Source organism: Eufriesea mexicana, unplaced genomic scaffold, assembly GCF_001483705.2.
Source record: "Eufriesea mexicana isolate 0111107269 unplaced genomic scaffold, ASM148370v2 scaffold863, whole genome shotgun sequence".
In the NCBI taxonomy this organism is placed as follows: domain Eukaryota; kingdom Metazoa; phylum Arthropoda; class Insecta; order Hymenoptera; family Apidae; genus Eufriesea; species Eufriesea mexicana.
Genome location: NW_016909035.1, coordinates 176,267 through 202,736, shown reverse-complemented (window position 1 = coordinate 202,736; position 26,470 = coordinate 176,267). Strand labels below are relative to the sequence as shown.

The window sequence follows — 26,470 nt, the reverse complement described above, 5'->3', positions numbered from 1 at the left end:
CACCTTCAGGAATCTGATAAGTGAGTGTCCCGGAGATACTGCGCTAATCCTCATTCTAACTGCGTCTCATTTGTTCAAAGTTACGTCATTGTCGGCTTTTATCGTTGCATTAATTGGAGCGATTAATTGGAGAACGATAATCATTAATGGTAGCAAATATTAACGATCAGTCTGTACATTTTATTTGCAATTTTGCCGGCTGAAAATCTTGAAATTCCTTATCCATGTTAATTTGACAATTAGGTTATTTCTATCTTTCGTCCACTGATAATAAAAGGATCATTCTATTGTAATGGTAATATGACGTTGAATCTACTTGAGATAATTTTCTTCTTTATGAGACAGAAGGAAGTAAGTTATTCAGGTACATCGTGTCGAGTGTCAGGTTTCCAATTTAATAATATGGATATTAAAAAGTCACCCGGAATAGGCAGAGTAGTTGGAAAACCCGAGTGAACGCAGAAAGTCAATCTTTCTCAAGCAATAAAAGCGGGAGTATTGCATCATTTCTCTCTTTATTAAACCTTCGGACACCAGTTTCGAAGTTGACATGCTGGCACATTAGAGGAGCCCATACGGGGGTCATATTAATCAAATTATTTATACCATATGCAAGATCCGCCATCGGCATGGTCATGCAGAATCACGCAGGCGTGTTCATTGTGGTTTGTATCCGGTCAAAACACGCTTGCATCACAGACAATCATAACGTTCGTTACGTCACTCTTATGCACGTGCTCGTACGTGAAACTTATCAAAGGAGAAAAAACTGGTTAATTCGACGTTATCAGTTTCCACTCACTGGCATCTCATGCAGGAAAGCAGGGAAGAAAACGTCAAATTTCTTCCAATCGTTAAGGCGAATAACATTTTTCATCGCGTCGTTCATTTTCGACGTTCCTTCCGCTGGAGTCATTTTCAGCCGACGTTGCACATGATGCAGAAGAGTTGCTTCGGCCATGTTCGATAATTTGGCCAACTCGACAGAAAAATCCGTTCCGGTGTTACACGATTTCGCCATGTATCGCGAATGGCCAACTCGATCGCGATTATCCCCATGGCCCCCCCACATTTCGAACCTCATTCGGGTCCCTAGGTTCACCAGTTCGTCCGTCTTCGTTCGTATGGACATAAGAACACAAGCTTTTCCCTCGACATTGTTGCCCGACTTCTTTATCGACGATTTCCATCAGCCTCTTGTGCACGTGATCGATCCTCTTTTCGTTTTCCTCCTGGCCAGATGCAGTCTTCTCCTATTCTCTGCCATAGCATGTGGCATACGTGACTGATGCAACGTATCGAAACTCATGCACGACACTCGCTCTAGATTCCCCGTTCTTCTGCAACCTGTGGTATCCTGCGTGCAGCTTTCAATGATGGCCTTTGTCCGAGCTCTAAAATTAGACATCCCTCAAACGAGCATGATGCAACGAGCTGTCACTGATCATAAATCCGTCTATTCCCGAGCTCCTGAACCAACGTTCGACTATTGCGTTCAACCAGAGCACGATTCTTCGCGTTCTGCGTCACTCGTTTCGCGATCGATTCGACTATTCTTCCCGAGGGGCTGACTAGAAGGGTGGAATTTTGGCTGGCAAGAGGCAGAAATACGCCGGTAGAGTACAATTTTAATGCCGACCAAGATAGGGTATTAATTTTAGATCGCCTGTGACGCGAACACGTGACGCGATGACGTTATCTTTTATTCGAAGGTGCAACTCGAATATTGTTATCTATTTATTGTTCGTAATCCTCGTGTTGTGATCATGGTTTCCTTTATCTGTACACAAATACAGATAATACAGGCGGGACCATTTGATGGATGGTTTCTCCACCGTGAAAGTGAAATTGATTAATTAGACGGTGCACGCCTGTGTACGCCGGGGATCGCAGGAAGTTGGGCCGTGAGGCGCCAAAATGGCGGACAGAGGCGTTCGTGCAACCGGCGAGAGAATCGCGAACAATTAATTTTTCCCGAGAACTAGAAAGTACGAAACTGGGTTGGGAGAGTCTCTGGGTGCAGGCGTCTCGAGTCATGGTTGGGATTCCTACGGGGATTCCAATGTCAATCGTTATCGCTTTCCACTTGCTCTTACAGATCTCGTCCATGTTGATTTCGTGTCATCCTCTCGTTGTCTGGTATAATTTTACGAATTTACTTCCCATTTTCTTAACTATTTTAGCAAGGTCTTTGCTGCAGTTTCATGCACGGAAAAGGGAACTTTTAAGGCAGGGAACTAGGTTTCAGGAACTCCCATTGCTCGCCTCGAGGAGGGACAAATGTCGTACAAACGCGGAACCAGAGCGTTTCCTTTTCACATTATAAACTCTTTGTGTCCGTCACGACAAAGTTTCGCGAGTGTGTTTCTGTTTCTGCGAGACTCGATTGTTGTAGCTGGAAATAGTTTACTGAAATTCTGTTAAATTCTATCGAATTCTAAGTGTTTATATCCGAGTGTGATACTCCTTCCACGATCATTTGCTCCGTGTGGTCTTTCACGTTTCTCTGTTTATTCAGTTCGATGTAACCTTAGATTTTATCGATCTTCAAAGGCTTTCCATAGTGGGAATCGTCACAAACTCTCACTGCTTCCTGGAACGATTCTGCGTCACACTCGAGGAGACGTTCGGCCCTGTAAGTGGTATCTCGGCCGGTGGCTGCTCTCAAGGATTAACTAAGTTAGAGGATTAGCGACAATTGTGGTTGATTGAACGATCATTGAAGAGACCCCTCGTTGCTGTACTTGAAACGCACCCGTTTCAGTCGGTTCGAGTGCCTCGAGGAACCTGGTCGACTGCTGAAAACCACCGAACTCGAGTCGGAGTATCTCTGAATCGCTTTAATCGGACGTGTCGAAAGTTCCGATCTGCATCCAGTGACAAGAATCAGCTTCCATTCTCCCGAACTACGTCTGCTAATTGGACAGGTACACTTCGAAGGTTCTTCCATGTCTCTCCCCTATCAGCCAAGCCGATTTGCTTTCCAATTGTTCTGTGATTGTGCGGTACATATCGCGATCTCGAGAATTGCAGTTTTATTCGCCAATTATCCCGCGAGACGTACGATTTACATATCTATCAGGAAAAGCTAATGGAAATCGATCTTACATCTCCGGAAAAATTTATGCAATCAACCGAATGCTAATAAGAAGTTTTTATATCTGGCATTTTGAATAACAATATCTTGAAAATGAAAATATGCATTGATACCAATGTCAGGAAAGCCATTTGTATTTCGTAATCGAATAATTTTGTAGGTAATCACAGCGATTAGTTGTATAAATGACACTTACACCTAAATCCACCTGACATTATTCATTGGTGCTAAATCAAAACTCTCCACCGTTCTTATTTTATTCGCCTTTCATACGCCATTAGGCCATCAATCTTCGTACCATAGATCTCATTCACAGCCGGCATTCATCATCGTCTCTCCTGGACGTAATTGCAGATGGCAAAGTGACCAAAACACGTTTGTCACGTCGAGTTCTCCCGTTCCAGAACAGTGAAGACATTCGGTCGTTGAACGTCGGTACCCTCGCGATGTTGGTTCCATTTTCCGCGATTCCGTGTCAAACGATGCTGCTGCCCCCTTGTCAGAGAAACGGGAACGTGAACGACGCGTGGTTCCGTCGTGAATCGGAAAAATAAAGCGATTACTCAGGAACGAAGAACCGATGACCCGCAACAGATAAACGTGGCTCATCGAAATCTTCCACATTGAACAACGATAACGGATCGTTCGATTCTCACGCAATCGGGATCGCTCCTTTTTTTCATCCGCGCATCAACCATCGGATTCCGATGGAACGTGACATTGTGACACGGTGAAAAGATATAAACTTGATTGGATCACCATCCGATTCCGTCCTCGATCCCCGATATAGATATCGGTCGTGTATATACTCGGCTGTGATCGATGGATTATTGACAAACGAACTCGGGCAGCCTTCGACAAACTGCGGTAGAGAAATTTTCGAAATCGATGGAGATAACGCGATATTGTTGTAAATATCTGATACTGAAAGGCTTAATTGATATCGGAGGGAAAGAAAGAATAAAGATGGAGGAAAATATGAGTTAACATTGAAACTACCAAGGGATGCAAAATTACTTGTTTTACAGGTCCTTTCTGCAATATTTTAATTCTTGCAATATTTTTCTGCGTCCATTATGTAAAATTTTAATCGTTATTATTACCTATGCATTATATTCAAATGGACAGGATAATTACTGGTCGGTGGTACCGAAAGAACAAGCTAGAGGAATTTATGAATACGTAAAAAGACAATGACAGAGACGTGGTTATAGAAAATATTAGAAATATTAGAAATATTAGAAATAGAAAATATTAGAACTAAATATTGATGAGGTGTCATTTAATATACAGACACCTACAGATATCCAAGAAACCTTAATGTTTTCTGTCTCCAAATTTTTCACGTTTGAAAAATAAAACATGCCAATTCTCGTCTCTCGTCAACGATATGTCAAATTCGTTTCAGCTGTACGATAACGCATAATCCGCTAATCGTTGATACGTATAAGCGACTAATTCTCAGGCATCGCTTTCTATCTCGGCCAGCATAATACCGTATCGTTGGATCGTGTTAAATTAACATAGGAAGTTGCAATGTTTTAATTAAATGCAGATAAATACGACGGAAATAGCGCGATCGATACCGGGCGGTGGAAAAAGATCATTGCAATTGGGTCAATCGATATTCGATCGAAGTTCGACCATCGACAAATTAGCCGGGATAAGGACGCATTCGTATCTTTTAATTAAGAATCATCGTGATATCGTCCGAGTTAAATGCGATATCGAAGCTTTGAATTACCATCGTTTAGTAGTTCCCTTCTTTCCCCCTCGATCCTAACGAGAACAGTGACATTTACCAGTAAAAATATTCATAATTACGAAATATCAATTTGAATACGTAAAGATTTAATCTCGCCTGAAACAGATACAGAATGGAAAAGACAAGTATAGGAAATGGTTCTTGGAAAAGTTCTTGGAAATGTTAATGAATTGCTCAAACTTTTAAGAAAATTTTATAAAATTATTTATCCCACTTCTATTACTGCTTTTTTTTTCCTTCTCCTTTTTTCTTTTTCTTTTTTACCCAAACATATAATCATACATTGAGTCATCGGATTGGACTTTGCACACCCGATGTGTACTCGAAGCCGTACTTCACATCGTATTATTTCCCCGGGTCATTAAATCATTAGACGTCGCGGAACTTGAACGAATTCCCGATCGCGTAACAGTTCAATAAACCGAATTCCTCTGAACAACATCGACACGCTTCATATATATTCCCTGTGACAAATAAAAGAAAGAAAACCAGTCAAAACGCGTCATTCTATCGAAAGAATAATTTATTTTCATAACCGCTGGAAATAGCTGGAAATGGCCATTTTGTTCTCCGAAAATAATTAAAGACCATGTATTCGAAAAGAAGTGAGAAGAAAAGAAAGAAAGAAAACAAATATCTATTTCTAAGAAACGAGCGAAAATTTTATTTGATCTATCTCGAAAATTTTCATCGAAGCTTGCCTCCCCCATTTTATAATTCTTCTACCCTACTCTTCACGAACGCTCGTATTTTTCCACGACTTGTATCTCTCAGCCTCGACCTTCGCGGCAAAGCGTGAAATTATCAACTATTCCATTGGCTGCTCGTAATCGGTGCGAGTTCGTCTCGAAATATTGGCCGGTCTCTTTGGATAGGTGGTTACTCCAGGGCAGCGCGTTGGCCGCTTATCGTAGACGCACGAGAGGCTCGTAAATTGGCATTTCCGTTGCTGCTCGATAAGGATTCGCATTTCTATGCAAACCGTGAGGACGTATTTAAAGCGAGCTCTGAATTCAGCTGTGCAGCAACGCGACCAGCCAGAGACGGAGAAAGTATTGCGTGCGGAGCCGTTTGGCGGAGCGGCCATTTCTCCGCGGGTACCATTCGATTAATTCTCCATTCTTCGTCCATTTCGCGACTTGCCAGTGTCTCGCGAGTGATACGATTCCGCAAACGATTCGCGAGAAAGCTCGGTGATACACGTGGTATTTTGGCTGGTTCAAAGGTGACTGTGAATATTTTCTGAGACGTGTGTTTTTGGGAAATAAAGTATTTAAATAGGGCGATGTGGCATCGGGACTAAGTGTCGCTGGTAGAGGGTGAATTTTCGAAGCTGACTTAGTATGAATTTCAGTCATGGGACTTCAAATAAGAAATATAAGAAGCAAGTGTTAATGACAAGTTCGTCACGATCAAGTGGCCATTTTGGGAATATTCGATTTAAAATTCTGTATTGAATATCATTCTCTTTGATTCTTGACCTTGTGGCTTTTCTTATAATATAGGTTCATCTAATTAACAATTTAATAACATTCTTTTTTGTTCCGCTTCATCTTGTAATTCATCTACTCTCGCTCATATTAAATCATTTGACCGAGTCGATCTGCATAATAGTTCGTTATTGATAATATTTTTTTGCGAATATCTCAGAAGCTAATAAATTATTAATGAAGAAGGCATTAGATTGATTTACTCTATAAATTTTACTTTTATACATATCTGCTTGCTTCCGGCAAAGTTATTGATATTTATTCAAATAGGAATACAGTTATTCGTCTTCATATGTTAATTAACTATTATTGCCACTTTAACTATCATTAGTTGCTCTATCACTCCTGTTTGAAGACTATAAAAATCGGTGACTAACTTCATCAGAAAGTCTCCAATTTCGCTCAAAGTATAGTGCGTTCGGGAGAAGAAGGCACAGCGTGTTTACATCCTCACGGCTGATTAACTCCACTGACACTTCAATCATCACAAGCAGTAACTACTATTGGCCGAAAATGGTGACGAAGATCATGAGTCACCGTCTTCTTTGATCAAGGGCGAATCGGTGAAGTTAATCAGTCGCGAAGATGTAAACACGCTGTGCCTTCTTTCCTCGAACGCGCAATACACTGAAGGATAACATCTCTGTTACTGATTAATCGAAGCGATCACTCGATAGCATTAGATACCAGGTGTCCTCTTCAAATTCGCATTCTTTTCAGGTCTCGAATTTTCCTCCATGATCGACGTTACCTTGACATATGGTGCAGCGTGCAATTCTTGTTCCACGAGATTCAGCTAGCTCGCAGAAGTATAAATCTCATAAAACTCATCCATGTCGACTGAAGTTAATATTTCGTCGCCGAAAACATAGTGTTTCTAATGTTCCCATCGAACGAAACGCCAATCGAGCTGATCGTAAACGCGTTTTATAGGCCTCGGCCATTCTAACGTGGCTCCGATATTATCAGGGGAGCGTTCTTCAGGGCGCGGCTCTCTCCGCCTCTAAAAACGGAAGCCGCTTTCTAGCGCGTTGTGGCCGTTTGTCTTCCGCGGCCGAGCTTCCAACGAATCGCCGTCGTAAAGTGTACGCCCCTGAAGAGAAAAAGAATTTATTCCCGCGTAATTGCACCGCCGCGAACGAGGAACGCCGTATTCCTCTGTTATTACCGCTCGCGAAATAGATGTAGAAACATTGAAAATGCTGCTGGCTTTTTCTCTTTCGCCTTCTTTTTTCTCCTTTTTTCTTCAGACTGAATATGCATCGTGTTTCTCTTTGTCCTTTTCCTCTGTTGCAAATATTTCGGAGAAACCGTGATTTTTTGAGGTTATATTCTCCGGCACCCTTTCGTGCAGTTCCGAGGAAATTGCAACATTTTTGGCTTCCGATTTTAAATTTATTATTATTTTTTGGAACTGGGGTATGGTTTTACATCTATTACAGTTTTATTATTCTTTTGGTGGTGATAGGGTAGAAGGATTCACTTTTCTGATGTTAATAGTAAACTTATTATAACCTATATAACCGTTGCCTTTGGATCTTCATTAAAGATTCCTATGTTATCGACCGAGTCATTCGTCTTCAGCATTTCTCTTCCTGTATAACTAATTAATTTTCTTCTCGTTATTTCATTTTCCCAGAGTTTTACCTCGTCTTCATTCGCCGGTCATCCGACAGTAGTGGTAGGTTTGGTATTAATTTTTCACCCGGTATAAGGTCGGTGCAACTGGGTATTTCATTATCCCGTCACCAGCATACGAGAGTTTCGTAGGTTCCTGTTGGAAAGTTTGCGCGTTTTAATTTTTGGTAACCTGTATATCGTATGCAACGAAAAAGTTTGGATGGAGTTTTGCGTGCATGGAAAAATGCATGGTAATTTTCGAATGGAGGGCCGATGATTAAGAAAGTTTCCGAAATATATTGTTTCACCGAGTATAACGAGTAACGTAACTGCAAGTGCCAAGGAAGTTCTAAAAGCTTGTGTCATCCCGGTGCTCCAAGTTACCTCGTTATCGGTTACTTTATCGATCATTTTTCCACACTCGCGTCAACATCTCCGCGATAATTTCGTATCGGTTCTTTTTCATGCTACATTTGCTTAATCTGGAAATTTGCAAGGTCTTCGAAATCCGTATCTACGATATTCAATCGAAACGTTCGCGAATTTATTTCACTCGCCTGGATGTTGCAAATCGCAAAGAAGTTAGCTGATATAGCGTACCGGATGATGTATGCTTTGAAGAGAGCTTAACCTCTTAAAGCTGATAAGAGAATAAAGTTCAAACAATTCTTTGACACTGACATTGTCGGCTCAAGAGAGGATAAACAATTTGATAGCGACTTATAAGATTTCAATAAGTCAATATAATAAATAATACAATATGCTAATATTTAGTAACGAATAATAAATTGACAATTATTTTACACAAGACAATTAAAATTTAACCTTACAGAGGCTCCAATTTTAATTAGACAAATGTAGAATATGTGAAAAGTTTTCTATTATTTTTCGCCATTTTGTAAATATTAACCCTTTGCACTCGAGAGGTGACTCTCAGTCGTCATTTAATCGGACTCTAAAAATCGACGTTAATTAATATATAAAATTTGGAATTACCTAACGATGTGTGAAATGTCGAAGAAAAATAATTCTACGTCTTAATTTGCATATGATTTCTCATTTGCCATTTTAAAAATATCGTCCACTCTATGACAGAAAGTCGTCGAGTGCAAAGAGTTAACATATTTACTATTCTCACGTATATCTTGTAATATTTAAAAATTAATATTTGAAAATTAATATTCTTCTAATATCTAAAAAAAGGGAAATAGTTTTTGCAATCCGTTTAAACGCCATCTTTTTTCCTTACTCGGTATCCATAGAAATTTACCTAGAGCTACGTGAAGCCATTTCAGGTCATGAAACTTAGGTTCACTTCAGCTAGTCGCAGCATGGTTATTCGAAACCGACCAATCGACTGATTTCTTCTGTTTCGTACTTCCACAGCCACGTCGGCGCTGATCCTGAAGGCAGAGCAGGACCACAATCGGTTGTCCAGCCTTTCCGGAGACAACACTGCCGGCACGGGGGTTAGAATCGGACGGGGCGAGGACGCAGTCGCGGTTGGCAACGGGAACATTATGGATTCGGCGCAATCAGCCATGATGAAGCAAACAGACTACGTCGTAGGTCAGTGAACCAAGCTCCTACAAATTCTATTCAACCCGTGGAATTTCTCGATCGATTAAACTCTGTCATCCCGTCAGATCGTTCCTGAAATTAACCAGCAACAGCGAACTTCGTTGGAATCGACCAGAGTCGTGCTATCGAAGTTTCACGAAGAAATGTGGCCAAAGTGTTAAGACCAGAAGCTGTTCGAAGTCGACACGCGTATCGAATTTATCCCCCGGCGAATATTCAGTGTTCATGAACGAAGATTTTTCCCTGCCGTCGTTATCGACACCTATACGCTATCGTGTGAACACGTGCGCACTGTGACAGCGTGACTCGATTGATTCGCCGAGGGAATCGCGGGCGGTGGAGAATAGCGAAATAGCAGCAGGGGTCACGATTCGCTTTTCCCCGATAAGATATCACGTGCAACCGGCGATTCCTGGCCGATGTTATCGAAATTTCCAAGAACAACTGTAGCCGGCGTAATTGTTACGTAATCACTGTGACCGACGTTCGTGTGCAAGTATTACGTAACCTGTATAATAACACGTATAGTTTCGTCGTAGACCCGAACACGCGAACTTCGTTGATCTTCTCTTTTCTTATCGTCACTTAGGCGAGTATTTTTATGTCCTTATCTCTGCCAATTGAACTTTTGATTCATTGTCGGATAATAATTTTCGATTCTTCTCGGACTCCTGTGTATAGCTGTACGTGATAAGTGGTATCTTTGTCAATCTTCCGACTCCATTTTGCGTAATAAAGTTTGCTGCAAAATGTAAATGTTATAGATTGTTTTCCAATGTCGAGTATTGTGGTTAAATTCTCGTTATTATCAAATATTTACCAGGGATAGTGTAACCGTGTTGGTCTTCTGTTCTTGAAATTAACGTCCTATGCTTCAAGACGAGCTGGTGGTTCAGCACCATTGCAAAAATTTCTTAGTCTTATCTGAGAGAGTAAAAATTATTGGAAGTTGAACAGGGAAGCTGTGTTGGTTTATGAATGATTCGTCGAGGGTGAAATTGGTTTGGCTTGTAACTTGGAAATTTTTTATTCGTCGATTAGGTGTGATGGGAGAAATGAATATGCAATCGTGACATAGAAATGTTTAAAATATCACGATTGTAAAAGCTTCTTCCTAAGCTCATAGAATAGTCTATCCGAGTTTTAATCAATAGCCAACATCTTTGTTCGTTGATCGATAATTATCGATTTCACACCGAATGTTGATCTACAATGTTACGACTGAAGAACAGGAAACATAGGTATCGAATTAGTATCCATTGGAATTCTCATATAATCGTGATCAACAAAACTGTGTTAAGCTCCAAGTATGACGACACGCGATTTAATTCTAAATTCTGATTTTGTCGCAACAATCATGGATCAAGTTTCTCGTATCTTGAGAATTCATCAAAGTCAGTCTATGAATAAAAAGTTGTTTTCTTCTTACTTTCTCACCAGTGGGGAAAAAACGTGTTTACACGGTTCAGGTAAAACGTGTATCTGAATCGGCTGCTTGGAATAAGGAATTTTAAATAAGCTTTGGTTACTGATCCTTGAAACGGATTTCATGAGCCAAGCTATAGTCGAGTATTGAAAAAACCTAATTTCCGTAATTTTGAAGACAAGAGAAAAGGTAAAATACGTTATATAGGCGTATAAATGCACTGTAATCGTGATTAAGATCAACTTCGAACAGCTTGGCCACAGATCTTCGGTACGAGTAACTGAACAATGACACAGCGACTACGCGTAAACGAGATTTTCCCGCTAAGTGCGATCAAACCGTGGTCGATTAAGTGGCAATCAGAGCAAGGAAACGTTGGTGTGCGCGCGAACGGCAAACTTCGACCGATTAGTCAACTTGCGTACAAAGTTCACTGTGCCACACGTTCTCAGAGGCGTGATCCGCGGAATGGCGAATCGCAGAAACGGAAAACGAAAATCCGTACACTACACGATACCACACAGCACTAATCGTATCTCTACTTTTTCAACCTTACAGACATCGTTTTGCCAAGCGTCCTAATTGCCCTGCTGTTCGTCGGCAACGCCATCATCGTGTACATTATCTTTCATTATAGGAAGAGGTGGGTAAAGGTCATGAAATAGTTGTGCAATCACGCCAATTATAGACTCCAAAGTTCCTTTCCCTTTGATTTTCATCGCTTCGCGAGCTGTACGATTGTTTATTGCGATTTCGTGATTTGGTAAATTTGATGTATGCTTTCTATTATGTATGCGATGTAGAATTTCTTGCTAATGAGTTTAAGAGCTTTTCAGAATTGGAATGAATAGTCGATGCAGTTTAGATTATGGTACTTTGAGGCGTTGTTAGTATGGTTAGAATCTTTTTGAATTAGTCGCTTTTCAAGTATGTAGTAAATATCCTTGGAATTTGGAAAAGTAAAATTTATAATTTCTTTGTAGGAAAGTTCCATCTGCGGAGCACGGTGAGGAAATGTCCCTAAGGAACGCGGCTGAAGTACCACAGGTGTGATTGGCAAGAAGATCGACGGTTAAGTTCACGGTGCCAGCCAAAAAGCATCAGCGGAAGGGCCTACGTTGCATTTTTTCTACGAGGATGATCTCCAAATAAAAATGTATCTCTGAAAAGGGAATCGTCAAGGGGCCTCAACTGCCATTTCTTTTCTCTGTTCTGAACATTCACGAAGAATTCGTTGTCGAGTCCGTCGAGGGATGCTCGAAAATCGTGTTCGGTATATTCGATTTCGATGGTCACACGTTCTCCGATGGAGAAGCATAATTGTAAAATGTTTCTCCACGCGTTCGAAATTCGGAGACGCACTCAAAGAAAAGACTATAAATGCGCTCGTCGCCGCTCCTAATAAGAACCGTGGTCAATATTTAAGAAACCAGGCGTCTGCTTGCAAGAGAAGGTAGGCAGCTGAAAAATTCAAGAAATTATGAGACTTTGCATATATGATGTGTATGTCCTCCGTAACACAATGTTCTTCTCTTTTCCTTTATGCCAAGTGAGATTTCGAGGAAGTGAAATTAACCTCTAAATTTTCCGCGTTTTCCCGATTTTTTACTATGACATTTCTGTGCTGCGTGATACAGCAAAATTTGGAATGTACAAATTTATTAAATACTTCGCGTTCTATCGCACTATTGTAAAGACATTTTCATCGGCGTGCAATTTATTTAAATAAATAAATTTTTTACTATTTTCCAGATAAATTCTTAATGGTAAGAGTTAAAAAGGATTAATGTAGACAAAAATGTCTCGTTTTAAGCGGTCTAACGAAATATAACAATTTTTTCATTACTGTATCTCTTATATTGATATTTTATTAAATTATTTTGCACAGGTTATGCGGTTGAATGAATTAATGATTTTCAAATAAAATCTCTAAGGTGTTTATTACGTTAGCAATATTAATTGAATGCACTTTAATGAAAAAGTTAACACACTTCTGCAATTTTCTTCAACTCGGTGATAATACTATTGCAATTCGGAACTGTGAATAAGCTACACTCTCGAGAATATTTATATCTGCCGAAAAAAGTACGAGCACAAAAGCCGAACAAAGTTCATTAATCAGCATTCACATATTCGTAAACAATTAAAAAACAAAGAGAACTTACATCGGTCAATGTACCGCATCATTCCGCTATTGTACTGATAAGTGAGCAGCAAATACATATTGCTCATTTGTACTCTTGCCATTTGAGTATGATGTTTTCTGCACACGTGCATAAAGCATGTAAACTGGATACAATTAAAAGTCATTAATTCATTCAATTTTATGATTTGTATATGATAATCTAATAAAATAATAATTTAATTGTAAGTAATATATATTTCCTAACTGGATTCCTAAATTTTACATGTATATTCCTATGTATATATACACATCCAAATATGCAATAAATTTTGTTGAAAAAAAATATTGTTTTGTATGAAATATAAATTGTTCATGAGCTAAACAGTTGAAAAACTGGTACGTTCAAAGTTGTGCTATATCTCAAATCATTGCAAAGTTACGGTAAAAAATCTAAAAACGTGTAAAATTTAGGAGTTCATTTCACTCCCTTATACGTTCGGTACAAAAGAAATAATATCATGTTGTGGAGGACATACACAAAATATATGTAAAGTTCCATGATCTTTTTAATTCCTGAGTTGTCTACCTTCCTTTGTTAGTGCTGCCACGATCTTCTATCCACACATACACGCATACAAACACATACACACGTACACTTACGATAATGTATTATAATGTAAGGAAATAATATATTCTATATTTCGTCCAAATGTGACTAAGTTAAGAATAAACGGATGTTTTCTTAATACACTTGTCTTTGTGTATATCTCATTAAATTCTTTTCGTGAAATGATCATAATTTCGTGTACAGTTTTAATAAAATCATTTTAAAAATACTTTTGCAACGGTTCACCCAAGATCTCTTCAAGAGTGCGTACTGCATTTTGCGCACACTTCTCTGTAGCTTCGTCCTCGTCTTCCAATAATTCTGCTAAGAAAGGTATAGTTTCCGGCAAAAGTGGCATAAAATCTTCGCCGAGCTTCCTAACAATTTCAACCTATGACAAAAAGAAAATATCAACCAAATGTTTTATGAACTCGATTCATTCGATGATACTTCTGCCATGATGATTTAATAAAATTATGATACAATATAGTATTTTCAATTTTATTCGATTATTATAATTATCAAAAATTGGACCAATGCTCACCACTGCACTCAATGCGGCGCTTCTAACGTATGGCTTCGTGTGTCTGGTCTTCAGCAGTGTCTGATATACTAATTGCTTGTGTAACGAATCATCAGGGATGGCACTAGCGAAGGCTGCGATGCAAGGCACCACTAACTCATTCGCCCTCTTCTCATAATCCTTTGTGGAGCCTATAGTATTTTCTAACTGGTCCACGATTGGTTGAGCCAGTATTTCGAATCTTTCTTGATTTACAAAATTATGCGCATCGTAGCTAAAAACTCGATAAAGAGTTAATAAGATGGATTCGACCAGTTCGATCTGGCTCGATTCTTCGACTAGAGTCATCTCTTGTGATTCTTCCATGATCGCTGGATTATTGCTGCTTAATAACACAGCTGCATGCTGGAGAAAGTGACCAGCAAAGAGAACAAAGAGAGATTTTAGACATTCTGCTATGTTGGCTGAAAGTCTGCAAGACAATAGATAATCAAGTAAATTAGTAGAGATTTGTATCTCTTTTACCTTTAATTACATCACCATAAATAAACTTATAATTACACAGATGTTTTATGTTAAATAAAATAGTTGGTCGGTGAACAATTTTACAAGTAGAAAAATATTGTTTTATTTTATAAACGAACCTGTAGAAGGTAATGTTTCGTTGTTTGTGCTGAGGATTTCTAGCAGCCCAATCATAAAACTTGTAATAGAATGGTCTAAACGTAGCTTCGCTTAGTTTCAATACCAAAGCAACCAATGATTTGCTCGCGCTTTCTTCTACAATTACCACATCATCCATCGTCAATTTGGATTCATCTATCTCCATGGCATCGTCAGAGTTAAAAATATCTTCACGAAATTGTAATACTTTTAAGAAGAATGTGCCCAAATCTGGTATAGTTGCACTTAAATCGCTCGGTTGAACGTTACTAAAAGATTCTGCTAGTACGGACATCAATGCTGGGATACGTTGATATGCTTGTTTTGCGAGTAATGTTGTATATGTCCTGTTAACAGCTGGTAGTAATACTCGCAGGGGTATACAAGACGAGAGTTTCTGAGTAGTTGCTTTCAGTCGCGATACCACGATGTCAATCTGTAAAAACAGTAACTGCTATATAATTGCTCATAAAATCCATTTATGGTGATAGACTATCATCTTCCTGGAATGGAAGTTACATTTTACCTTCTACTTCTGTTACAACTTTTTTCTTGGTATTATTATTATGTTTTCATTATTATAATTCGTATTATTAATTTTGCATACCTTTGGATGTTCTGTATCAGTGTACAAAGAGTTTAATCTTGCCAGTTCAAACAGCAAGTGATCCAGATACAAAGACAAGAAATTCCCTACAGATTCGACGATCTTCTGCAATGCGCTGACTATACTGAGAACTATCATGTCTGGTACACCTTGGTGGCAATGATCTTCCAACAATTTCAGAATCGCTGGTACGAATTTATTCAATGAGTGTATTGCGTGAATACGCATAGAACTACATAATTCTGCTACGCAAAGAGCAGCGCTACCCAGTACTGGTCCTTCCCTTGATCGTAGGAGTTCAGTAGTCACCTCAAGAATCTGTAAAGAAAATTTTGCTTGAAATTATAATAACTAATGCAATGATCTTCGATCTTCTTTTTCTTTTTAAATAATATTAACTCACAGGTTTGAAGAGGGTAGGATGCTCACTAGCTAACAATTTTGACAGTAACTTTAGAGTAATTAGGGCAGTTTGTTGCACAATCTCGTGTTCCTGCGTTTCAGACTTTGCTTTTACTGATAAAATTTCTAACAAGGGTTCGATCAAACTTAACAAATCTTCATGATTTTCCTCGCTGAACTTCCGTTGCTGAAGTCGGGTGTTCAAAAGCTCCAGAGCTTTTCTCTTCACTGTTAGCAAATTATGTTCTATCAGGCGTTTAATGCTGACCAAAAATATTTCATTTGGTAATAGATTATTTACCAAATCTAGGACATCGTACAAATAATGTAGAAGAACCTTCCAATACTTTCCAATCGGCTTTCCCTGTTGCTTATCAGCGTTTTTCGAAGTACTCTGAATTAGTATAATCAATTCAACGATCAGCTGATCATAATACGGCCGTACCTTATCCACTTCGATAGGATCAAATTCTGCAACTTTGTTAATGAAGTCAGGCGATGATAGCAGGTTGCTGAGAAATTGGACCAGGATGTATTTAAAATGTCTCAGGTGTTTAGGGCTATTGTTGGCAACATCAAAAATGTGTTTGTACTTAAAAGACATTGCAAGTTTTCGGCCTTCTTCGTCTTCTATATCCACAGGCAATTTCTTCATAAACTGAGTCAGCTTCACGCAAACCTGAATGAGCCTTACAGGTGAGAACTCCTGAGACACCTGCAGAGCAAACTCTAATCTTTGTCCTGGTGTCTTCTGGTTCGTGATTCGCATAGTTCTTGACATAACGTGACTCTCGAAGCTTAATAAGTAAAACAAATGAAAGTAATTATCCAGTAGCTGCAGTAGCTTTACAAACAGAGGCGTTCGCCTATGCTCTGGGATATCTGGTAACGAGACGATAAAAGTCCTCAAGACTTCGCAAGCATGAGTTTCATTTTCAGCCGCGTTTATGATAGGTACCACAGTCTCGATCGTCTTGGAAATTATTTGAATGGAGTATGCATCGTCTTGGCGTACCACAGAGCTGCCCATAAACGTGAAAATAGGCATAATGGTGTAAAGGGCACACCGTACATCGACGATCTTCAACAACTCTACCAAGACCAACAGAGCATGGTGATGGGTTTGAGGATTTCTTGAGGTCCTGATGCACTGAGTGATCAGGTCTACTTGGAGATGAGCGTCGCGAATAGGTAGCTTCTTTACTGCTAGTCGATGGATCGTGGATAATAATAATTGGTTCGTATACTCTATGGGACTTTGCTCCTCGAAACTGAGGCAGGTTTTCAACAGGTCGAACAGAATCGGATAAAGCAATTCTTCGTGTTCGATGTTGTCGGCTCTTTGAACGAATTCCAAAAGAGTCACGCCTCGCTTCCATTCTCTTCTGTTAATGATAGTTGGATCTGGAAGAGAACGGATCTGACTTAGTCTTCTTTTACTTGTAACTTTAGTATCACTCGATTGGGCAGCCTTCAGGTTCTTCATGATCTGCAGCTCGTTGACTATGAGTTGTGCATCCATTTGAATTTTCCTAATCGTTCTATTAGCCGTAGAAATAACGTTTCCTATTTCGCAGTCGGTGACCACGTCTACTAATTTACCTAGAATCTTCTTCTGAAGATCAGCAGACGTTTCTTTAGCGCTCTCGAAGAATGTTTTCTCTATCTGCTTCAAAAGAATGACACTCGGGGGATGTTGAACTCCAGATTCGGTAGTGATTACGATCTTGTGCTCTTCTATGCTGGTTTCGAATAATTCCCATACTTGCTGAACTCTAAGAGCCTTCACTGTTGCGCTATTAAATCTCTGAAGTATATTTTTCAGCAAGTTACCTGCTGATTTATTCTTCGACTCTGTTCGAAGAATCTGAAGGAGTTGTAATCCAAGAGGTGCTAATTGCTGAAGTATAGTAGGTCCATTGACGTAAGCCAGAATATCCAGAAGCTGTGATTTGATATGCAATGGACTTTCCAGATCCATAACAACGTCGAACAACAGTTGCTGTACTTGTTGAAGCTTTCTTCTAAGATCTGACTTCAATTGTCCACATACGTCTGGGTCAGGTGAAAGTAAAACGTAAAGAGAGAGGGATAGTTGATCAGGATCTAGAGAGATCTCTGGACTTCTGATGGCGAGTTGTTGCAACAGAGATGAAAAAGGATCCACTATTAATTGAGTAGCGTTCATGAGTTTCTCGAGAACTTTCAATGACGCTATCCGGCATTCGTTGTTGTCTCTAGCCAATGAAAGCAGTAAATTCGTAATAAAGACTTTATCCTGAAATGCCCATTGAATAGATTTGCACTGATTCAGCAGTACCTGAGTTATTTTCAAACAGTTAAAGCACGTTTGCACTTTAACTGGTTTTATGTATAACTGAGAGAGAAAACGTACAAGATCTTTCACTGTAGCGAAATGTCTTTGGAAGAATATTTGCAGACAACGGGAATAATGCTTGCACCAATATCTATTGTCTATACCCTCGAAAAACATTTCAAGAAGTCTCAAAATCAAATTGCTACGATGTTGATTGTTCTCGAAATCGATCGTCGGATTCGACTTCAAATCAAGACGTCTATGAACCATCTCCAGTACATAAGTACCTACTTGTAACGGCAGAACTCCTTGCGACGTTAATTCAATAGCGGTTTGTATATTGTCTCCAGTGATATTGTTACAATTCTGCAACATCTTCACTTGTGGATACTTCTTTATCATTTCCGTGGCCATTTCAATCACCTCTCTGGCTACTTCCGGTTGCAGGGATCCGACTGGTACTCTGCACACGGATCCTAACAGAATCAGATTAAAAAACATAAAAGCTGCATCACCATGAGCAATTTGTTGTTTCATAGCGCTTAATATTTTATCCGTTGGGGGCAATAATTTCCAATTCAATATGTTATGAAACGATGCTGACGAAACCGCTTCTGCATTTGGAGAATTTCCCAAGTCCTTCTGCACGTGTCGCATATAAAGATTGTTCCTGGCAAAGTTCGAGTTCAATACTTCCATTGCAATATCTACGTCCGCATTGTCATTTGGAAATAAATAGGGTATAGATGTAATGAAAACGCTAGTATCGTCACCGACTTCACAGAGGTCCAATAGGATTTTTAACGCTGGCTTCGCTAGTACCTTCTTGCTGCTGCTGTGACAAGTTGACAGCAATATTTTCAATTCATCGATTAATATATGTGGAGACAGCAGAGCTGTTAAACGTTTCGTAGGAATAGACAACAAAGCCCTGATTACGTCTACTTCATTATCGTTGAATCTGGATTGTATCGTATTTGTCATCATTTCCTGAAAGCTTTCAGGAATATTGACATTGGTTTCTGCCAACATATTTAATGCTATAATTCTCTGTTCTGGTTTAATATGAATTAATTTATCAATGATTCCAACAACGTCCTGTGTGTCTCTAGCTCCGAAATGCCAAGACGTGACGAATTGCAACGCCAATTTTGAATTCTTGTCTGTGTCGCTGTGTTTCATTAAACCTTTTAAGTAATTGTCAAATCTTTCAGGATACATTCTTTCAAGATTGTGGTATAACATTATTAAGAAATCCTTTGCTTCATTTGTCACACTGCTTGAAAGAAATTCCTTTTGCAACACATTCCATAAGATGGTGTCCACCCCGATATCGTCCAATTTTATTCGCGTCAATATCTCATTCACCATTTTTTGTATTCGAACTGTTTCTAATGGATTATCCAAAATCATGCGGCAGCTTGTTTGCAATAATGGTACAATGAATTTTAATATATCTACATTAGATGACTGAAGTTTGATTGCGAGTTCAATAAACCAGAACAACTCGGATAATCGAGTAGCAAGACTTTTTGGAACTGTAACAAGCTGATGAACTGGTATATTATACAAGAAGAACAACAGAAGCAACGCTTCCTCTTTGAGGTATGTTTTCTTAAATATCTTCAAAAGTAACTTTTCTGTAGTTTCGTTTTTCAGTTTTACTTTAAACATTAATTTTGCCAGGATCATATAACTACTAGCTGCAAAATCAGAAATGGTACTTTCTAAGCCTTTTAAAATAGTTGGTAACATGTAACCCATTTGTACCTCAGAAATAGTAGGTAACTGATCAATAGTCCCTAATACTGAAGTTGTATAAAATGCATACAAAGTACTTAAGGAAGATGATCGCTGTGAATATACTTTAGTAGCAGTGATTACATGGTTGCAAATTAGTTTTAGCAATGCATTATCAGAACTAAGACGATTGATTAATGTTAATGAAGCTAAGGGGACACCAGGTTTTTGTAAGGGTTCTAACCAGTGCCACTTATCAGCTTCGTCTGTCAAGTCTAATAACTGTAATGCTCTAGCAAAGATCCGAGTTTCATGATAAGGCAATATTAAAAGTAAAAATTGATCTTTATTGAATTCATGTATGCGAAATCTATGTATTAACCATTCAAGAGCTTTATGAGCAATATTGAGTAAAAAGTAAGGAGATAAAAAGATCAGAAACTTTTCAATTTCTCCATCTAACTTTTTGTTAACTTTAATATCTTGTACAGCACGTTCAAGACTCAACGAACTCTGTGCAAAAAGTGTTTTTTCAAATTCGGCAAATAGATTTGATAGCTTAGTTAATTCTTGCAATCCATTTTGACCTAGAAAAATAAATAACATTAATTGTTTGCATAAAAACTACATATGTTTAATAAATAAAATAATATATATTATTACCTATACTTAAAACAGTTTCTCTATCTAAATTAGCAGCTTCTCTAGGATCAAATAACAAGCTAGCACGTTTTTTATCCTGCAGCAAAATCCCTGTTTGGGGCGTTCTTAATTTCTTTAATTGTTCGGCAAGGGATGTAGCCATTTTAAAACTGCAATTGATGTTGTTTAAATGTTAAAATATGTAAAATATATAAAAGAGAGATATACGTTTGTAAAATGTGTATATAACCTTATATTATATAAAATCTCACCTTATTCTTTTATCAAATATGAATAAATAAAGTTGAAAATTTATTTGATACGTTTTTCATGAATTTATTTATAAATATTATAAAATATCTTTAGTACATGTAATATATTTACTTATTAAAATACAACTAACTCTTGTACAACTCGCGTTAAAGGTAAAACTGGCAGTAATGTGAGAATACAACTTTGACACACCTAACCCAACCTACTTTCAATCTTTCAACCTTAACCAGCCTCTTATTTCCCCGCCTATTTTTCAAATGTTTATTGGTAAACACAGTTTCATAATTAACTATATAATTCTGCTCTTTAATAAATAATTATATAAAACTCTATTATTGAAAGTAGAATTTTCAATTCTCACAAAAGTTATTATTAAACAAGACTCACATTAGAATAAGCTAGAAGAAGCTAAATAGTCAAAACCAAACCACAAAATATCAATCTCATGGTGTGTCTAATTTCTAAGCGACGCGATCCCTAACGATCTAGGTAGTTTTCTCTTTATTACTTTAGTTTCAACCAATAGCATAAATGTTAGAGCATAGCACCGAATCTGGTAACTATAGCTGTAATTAAAGGATAATATACATGTGCTACACTGTAAACAAATGTGATGCATGTAAGAATTTCGACCATTCATACAATTTGTGGATATATTTTATGATGTCGTTAGATGTCGGTAGTGGCATTTTTTTTTAATATTAATACTAGTTACGAAAGATAGGGAATAATGAACCGAACAAAGTAATGTTAGATTTATTAAATTGGAAAGAACACTTAAATAAGTTTTAGGTTATTTCTTTTGCTTCAATTTAAAAATATAAACAAACAGAAAAATAATTTTTTAAGATTTGCATAACTATGTATAATTATCTTTTTTAATAACGAAAATGAGTGATACGTTAGAAAATATCAATCCTAAATTATATAAAAAAAAGGACGAAAGACAAATTACTGCAGAAGATGAAGATGAAGATATTGTAGACGAATTTGATGCACGCGAAATATTTGGTATATATGATTACTATTTTAATATTTTTTGAATTTCATATTGTATATAATTCTTGTTTAGAAAATGTAATTTACACAGATTTGATTAGGAATATTAATGACCCTGAACATCCTTTAACACTGGAAGAATTGAATGTAGTAGAACAAAGTCTTATTGAGGTAAGTCCGTTATGTAAATTATAATTTACTTATCAATAAAGAAATCAACATATTTTTATTTCAGATTGATAATAAAGCAAACAAAATTCATGTAAAATTTACTCCAACTATACCACATTGTAGTATGGCAACATTAATTGGCTTATCAATTCGAGTACAATTATTAAGAGTTTTACCCCCAAGATTTAAAGTTAGCGTGGAAATCACTCCAGGTACACATATGTCTGAAGCAGCAATAAATAAACAATTGGCTGATAAAGAAAGAGTAGCAGCAGCCCTTGAAAACAACCACTTACTTGAAGTGATTAATCAATGTGTTGGTATAAAATAATGTTCAGAATTATAACCTCAGAAAATAATCTTGCTATATAGTTATATTTCTAATTATATGTATATAAATATACGCAATTACTTATTTATAGTAATGTTAATAATTGAGTGGTTTTGTTAAATAAATATTGATTTATTATTTTTTTGTTTATTAAACTAAATTTTGTATAACCAATAAAATGAAAAACTTCTACGTATAAAATTCATTATACATAAAATCTTATTTTTTCATTGCTTTCATTGACGTTGTTGTTTCTCTTCTTGATAAGTCGTTCAATGGATTGTAATTAAATGTTTTCTTCAATGGACCTTTAGCTGCTTCGTTAAATTGCATTGTATCTGCTTTTTCATAATTTGATAATTTATGGGATATTCTCATATTATCCCATGCTAAAAAAATCGGTTATTAGTATAATATACCAAAAATTTTGTTAAGCTTTGAATATTGAAAATACCTTCATGAAAAGATTGGCGGAACCCTCTTTCTGGTTTTTTCATCTCCTTTGAGGTGCTTAGATTGATGGGTGGCTTATTTGGAATATTAAAATACCTTTTGACTGCTTTTAATTTTAGAATTTCATTTTCTGCCAAAGTCAAAATATTACAAACAACCCAATGGCACAGAACAGTCTAAAACAAAATATTTTTAAAAAATCTACACTTACAATGTTAATAACAATAGTATATCTTACCCCTGGAAAGTTCATTGAAAATAAGAATGAAATAACTGGTATTCCCTTGCATAACTTCAACATCAGTGGTGGTATATTTTGTGCAGTTGATTGCTGCATTATAAGTGCAGTAACACAATACATTGTTACACTAGTACACAATGGCAATATATAATATGGATCAGGTCCAGTTAAATCTGGAAGCCACAAGAATCCACCATGTTGTAGACTTTCTATATGCTGATTTGACATGCCCCTTAAAGCTATAAATATTGGTAGATGTACACCAACCTGTTAAGTATATAGAAATAATTTATTATGTAAAATCAAATTTATAATGTTACAAACATGTTAACATAATATACCTTTGCAAAATTAGCAAGTGGAAACAATTTGACATTATTTCCCTTCAACAGTTGTTGTAGCTGAGACGCAGATATAGCAGCTAGAGAATAAAAATAATTTACTAATTAACATTAATACGTTATATTATTTACCATACCTTCTTCCATATTTCCACACTTTCTTGCATCGGTCATTTTCTCTTGTATTTGTACTATCTGTGGTATAATAAGCTGCATCTTAGCATTATTTCTTTGCGTAGATACAGAAGTAGGAAACATTGCAAGTTTTAAAAGTATAGAAATTAACATAATTGTTAACCACCATGGTAAGCTACAATTAATATGAACAAACTCATAGAATGATTGAATTAATCCAATAGGACCATATCCACCTAATCCCAAGCTTTCAAAGGTAGGTTCACCATTTGCATGGTATTTAATAACTTGTGTTATTTCTTTTATTCCTTCGCTTATTGATACAGGTAAATCTATGAAAAATGTAAAAATGTTGCACATTTTAACAAATTACCTACATATTATATATTGAGAAACAATTTGAAAATAAAAATGAAAGCATTAAATCTGGTAACATATATTACCGGGTATTTCACTTATAAGATTATTCTCTGGTACTATGCTGTTTGCTTTTGCTATTTCTTGTGTTTGCGGTATAGATAAATCTAAAATAAATGAAGTACTATATTTTTCATAATATATATTTCGAAATTTCGTATACCTGTATTTGATATGGTGTCCTTTACTGTAGTATTTACTGTGCTTTCATACCGAATAACATAAATTCTATTACTTTTTGAAAGTCTATGAACGTCGAATATACAATCCTTTTTCAAAGCATTATTTATTGAATTATGTATGAGACCGCTAAATTGACATTTTATCGTTTTCTGAATATATTCATATATTTGGGATTAGAATATTTTAATTATAAGTTGCATAATTTTATAACATAACCTCAATGAAGAATAAAATCTTAACTCACACGATATCCTGTAGTGTTTAATAACTCTCGACTAACACGTATGCACAACCGGGTGAACATGTTTATATAGTAACAATATTTAGCCGTATAGTATTATGGAATTAATATACAGATCAAAGAGTTCGCCTTAGACCTACATGTGATGCATGGCGTTTATATGTAGTATATATTTATGCCTTGAATCCTGAGACATTATCATATCGCAAAGAGTTGTTTCAGTATATTCTAGATGGCATCCTAGGTTCAACTTGAGATCTTGTTCAAGTTTAGTATAAGTTATAATAATGTTGAGAACTATTTCAATTAAATATAAATGCATTATAATTATCTAATATATATAATTGGAATAACAAAATGTAATTAAATATCATAATTATACGTAATTTAAAAAAATATAAATATTGACGTCATTCGCGAATAAACTTTCTATACAAAATATATTTACGATCATTCGTAGTATCGATCCCTAAACGCAATATATTTTTTTATCAATAACAGTGTTGCATTTAGTGGTACCACATGGCGTACCAATATCTGGGAATTCACCCATTTCTTCTTTTACGGATTTGAGAAGCCATGCTGCGTCACTGACACAACACTAGAATTATGTTGTCAGTGCCGACTCACGTGATCGAATCTACTGCAATGACATTCAGTTTGCGCCTCCGGACCAGGGTTATTAAGACAGGCCTAGTATTTAAGTTTCTCTCGTGCTCTGGCTCTACGGTTTCGGTGCTCCTCCCTCCTCTCGCCCTTCGGTTGCTGCTTCTGAACCGAGTTCCACTACTCGTCGCATGGCCGGCTCTCTGTTGATTCAAGACGATAATACATGGCTGTACGATATTTTACGCGAACAAAAACAGATTAAAAAAGAAAAAGTCGTGGAACGGGGCGGAATACCGTCAAAAGACGGCGCGCTTCTAATTACAGATTCACATTGTCAGCAGAGACCTCTAACCACCGTGCTTTGGCATCGACTGTCAATTTCTCCGCGAAGTAATTCGGTAACAACTCGCTTTCTGGATGGCGTAACCATCTGCTCGTTGTTATTCTCTTCCTTTTATGAATACGTGCCGTAACGTTCAATTAGACGCGAGTCAAAGTATTTATTCGGCCTGATTTCACGCTTCGGGCGATTCACAGAATTATCCTTGACATCGTCGTTAGAATAGTCGCTTGGGCTTGTGCTGGCCGTTGGGCGTTACGATTCCTTCTCCCACTTTTGTGGATCAGCCTTAATGCTTAAAGCCATCGCTGCGTTAGATGAATCGAATGCAGCTCGTATCCTACTTCGCATCGTGAGATGTTAAATCAAGACGATGAAACAGAGAAGCAGATGTGATGACAAATGTCTTAACGCCCTTAACATCGACGTACTTAATAAAACGGATAAATCTCGGAATTATTTCTCGAACTTCATCAGACATTGGCAACCAATCTGACGATCATTCGAGGCACTTCGAAATTCGTACAAGAAATTCCTCGCGTAATAGGAATCGCTGTGACAAAACAAACGAATTCTCGAACATACTCTTCAAGATCTGCCAAGAACACAACGTTCATCACGCGGAAGATCGAAGATCGCTTCTTGGACAGGATTGGCCACTTTACGCCCGGGTAACAGGTCAACCAGGACGAAAGATAATGGGACCGAGCGTAGCCCGAAAGGAACAAGATAGTGAAGCTGTGACAGGAGAAGGACGACACCGGGGCCCGGTCTCGTGTCAACGTCGTATCGCGATCCCTTTGATCGCGCCGATAAAACCCGGCTCGTACGGAATTTTCGTCGTTTTCGGCCGTAATCCGATGAAGACGAACACCTCGACGAAGTGATCGCGAAGATGCCGGGTATTCATTACGCATCGCCGTTCCGGTAATGGAGGATCGTAAAACTTCGCCAGACCTGTAACCCGTTCCGGTTACATCGGCATCGTACAACGATTTACTCCGATTAACACGTCGATCCACGATGAATCGATTCGCTTCCCATGAGACCTCGGACCTGTTCGATCGACGTGCCGAAGTTTCCCTATTTCGAAGTCGAGAGTCGTTGCTCGTGCATCCGATGACGAGCAGG

At 37.6% G+C, this 26,470-nt stretch overlaps 5 protein-coding genes across 11 annotated transcripts in view; 3 read left to right on the top strand and 2 right to left on the bottom strand.

Annotated features, from left to right (window-relative positions):
- Positions 1-13,447, top strand: part of LOC108547066 (uncharacterized) — a 33,741-nt gene extending 20,294 nt beyond the window's left edge. For all 7 annotated transcript variants that reach the window (XM_017899420.1, XM_017899419.1, XM_017899417.1 and 4 more), the window contains 3 exons: positions 9,359-9,541; positions 11,538-11,622; positions 11,963-13,447. In XM_017899420.1, coding sequence (XP_017754909.1) covers positions 9,359-9,541; positions 11,538-11,622; positions 11,963-12,032 — 338 coding nt within the window. In that variant the 3' untranslated portion in view covers positions 12,033-13,447. The remainder of the gene's footprint in view (positions 1-9,358; positions 9,542-11,537; positions 11,623-11,962) is intronic.
- Positions 13,448-13,931: 484 nt separating this feature from the next.
- l(2)k09022 (HEAT repeat containing 1 homolog l(2)k09022) lies at positions 13,932-20,768 on the bottom strand. Its single transcript, XM_017899430.1, has 6 exons — positions 20,627-20,768; positions 15,908-20,550; positions 15,505-15,822; positions 14,879-15,333; positions 14,256-14,706; positions 13,932-14,102 (listed from the first exon to the last, which is right to left on the bottom strand). Exons 1-6 carry the CDS (start codon positions 20,766-20,768, stop codon positions 13,932-13,934), a joined length of 6,180 nt encoding a protein of 2,059 aa, XP_017754919.1.
- Positions 20,769-21,618: 850 nt separating this feature from the next.
- galla-2 (MIP18 family protein galla-2) lies at positions 21,619-22,447 on the top strand. Its single transcript, XM_017899407.1, has 3 exons — positions 21,619-21,889; positions 21,969-22,048; positions 22,113-22,447. The coding sequence occupies exons 1-3, from the start codon at positions 21,769-21,771 to the stop codon at positions 22,377-22,379; spliced, it is 468 nt and encodes a 155-aa protein (XP_017754896.1). The 5' UTR covers positions 21,619-21,768; the 3' UTR covers positions 22,380-22,447.
- Positions 22,448-22,470: 23 nt separating this feature from the next.
- Positions 22,471-24,562, bottom strand: OXA1L (OXA1L mitochondrial inner membrane protein). The gene is made up of 8 exons (XM_017899406.1): positions 24,394-24,562; positions 24,130-24,298; positions 23,993-24,073; positions 23,552-23,881; positions 23,415-23,494; positions 23,071-23,340; positions 22,834-23,008; positions 22,471-22,768 (listed from the first exon to the last, which is right to left on the bottom strand). The coding sequence occupies exons 1-8, from the start codon at positions 24,451-24,453 to the stop codon at positions 22,599-22,601; spliced, it is 1,335 nt and encodes a 444-aa protein (XP_017754895.1). The 5' UTR covers positions 24,454-24,562; the 3' UTR covers positions 22,471-22,598.
- Positions 24,563-25,059: 497 nt separating this feature from the next.
- LOC108547056 (uncharacterized) lies at positions 25,060-26,072 on the top strand. Its single transcript, XM_017899402.1, has 3 exons — positions 25,060-25,397; positions 25,817-25,847; positions 25,933-26,072. The coding sequence occupies exons 1-3, from the start codon at positions 25,188-25,190 to the stop codon at positions 26,070-26,072; spliced, it is 381 nt and encodes a 126-aa protein (XP_017754891.1). The 5' UTR covers positions 25,060-25,187.
- Positions 26,073-26,470: the final 398 nt, after the last annotated feature.

Coding starts and splice junctions, on each gene's coding strand:
- galla-2 (XM_017899407.1), top strand. CDS start 21,769: ATGAGTGATACGTTAGAAAATATCAATCCTAAATTATATAAAAAAAAG. Junction 21,890..21,968: donor TGATGCACGCGAAATATTTG/GTATATATGATT, acceptor TAATTTACACAG/ATTTGATTAGGAATATTAAT. Junction 22,049..22,112: donor TAGAACAAAGTCTTATTGAG/GTAAGTCCGTTA, acceptor TTTTTATTTCAG/ATTGATAATAAAGCAAACAA.
- OXA1L (XM_017899406.1), bottom strand. CDS start 24,453: ATGTTCACCCGGTTGTGCATACGTGTTAGTCGAGAGTTATTAAACACT. Junction 24,074..24,129: donor GGACACCATATCAAATACAG/GTATACGAAATT, acceptor CATTTATTTTAG/ATTTATCTATACCGCAAACA. Junction 23,341..23,414: donor CACTTGCTAATTTTGCAAAG/GTATATTATGTT, acceptor TATACTTAACAG/GTTGGTGTACATCTACCAAT.
- LOC108547056 (XM_017899402.1), top strand. CDS start 25,188: ATGGCCGGCTCTCTGTTGATTCAAGACGATAATACATGGCTGTACGAT. Junction 25,398..25,816: donor TTTCTCCGCGAAGTAATTCG/GTAACAACTCGC, acceptor GAACTTCATCAG/ACATTGGCAACCAATCTGAC. Junction 25,848..25,932: donor CAATCTGACGATCATTCGAG/GCACTTCGAAAT, acceptor ATACTCTTCAAG/ATCTGCCAAGAACACAACGT.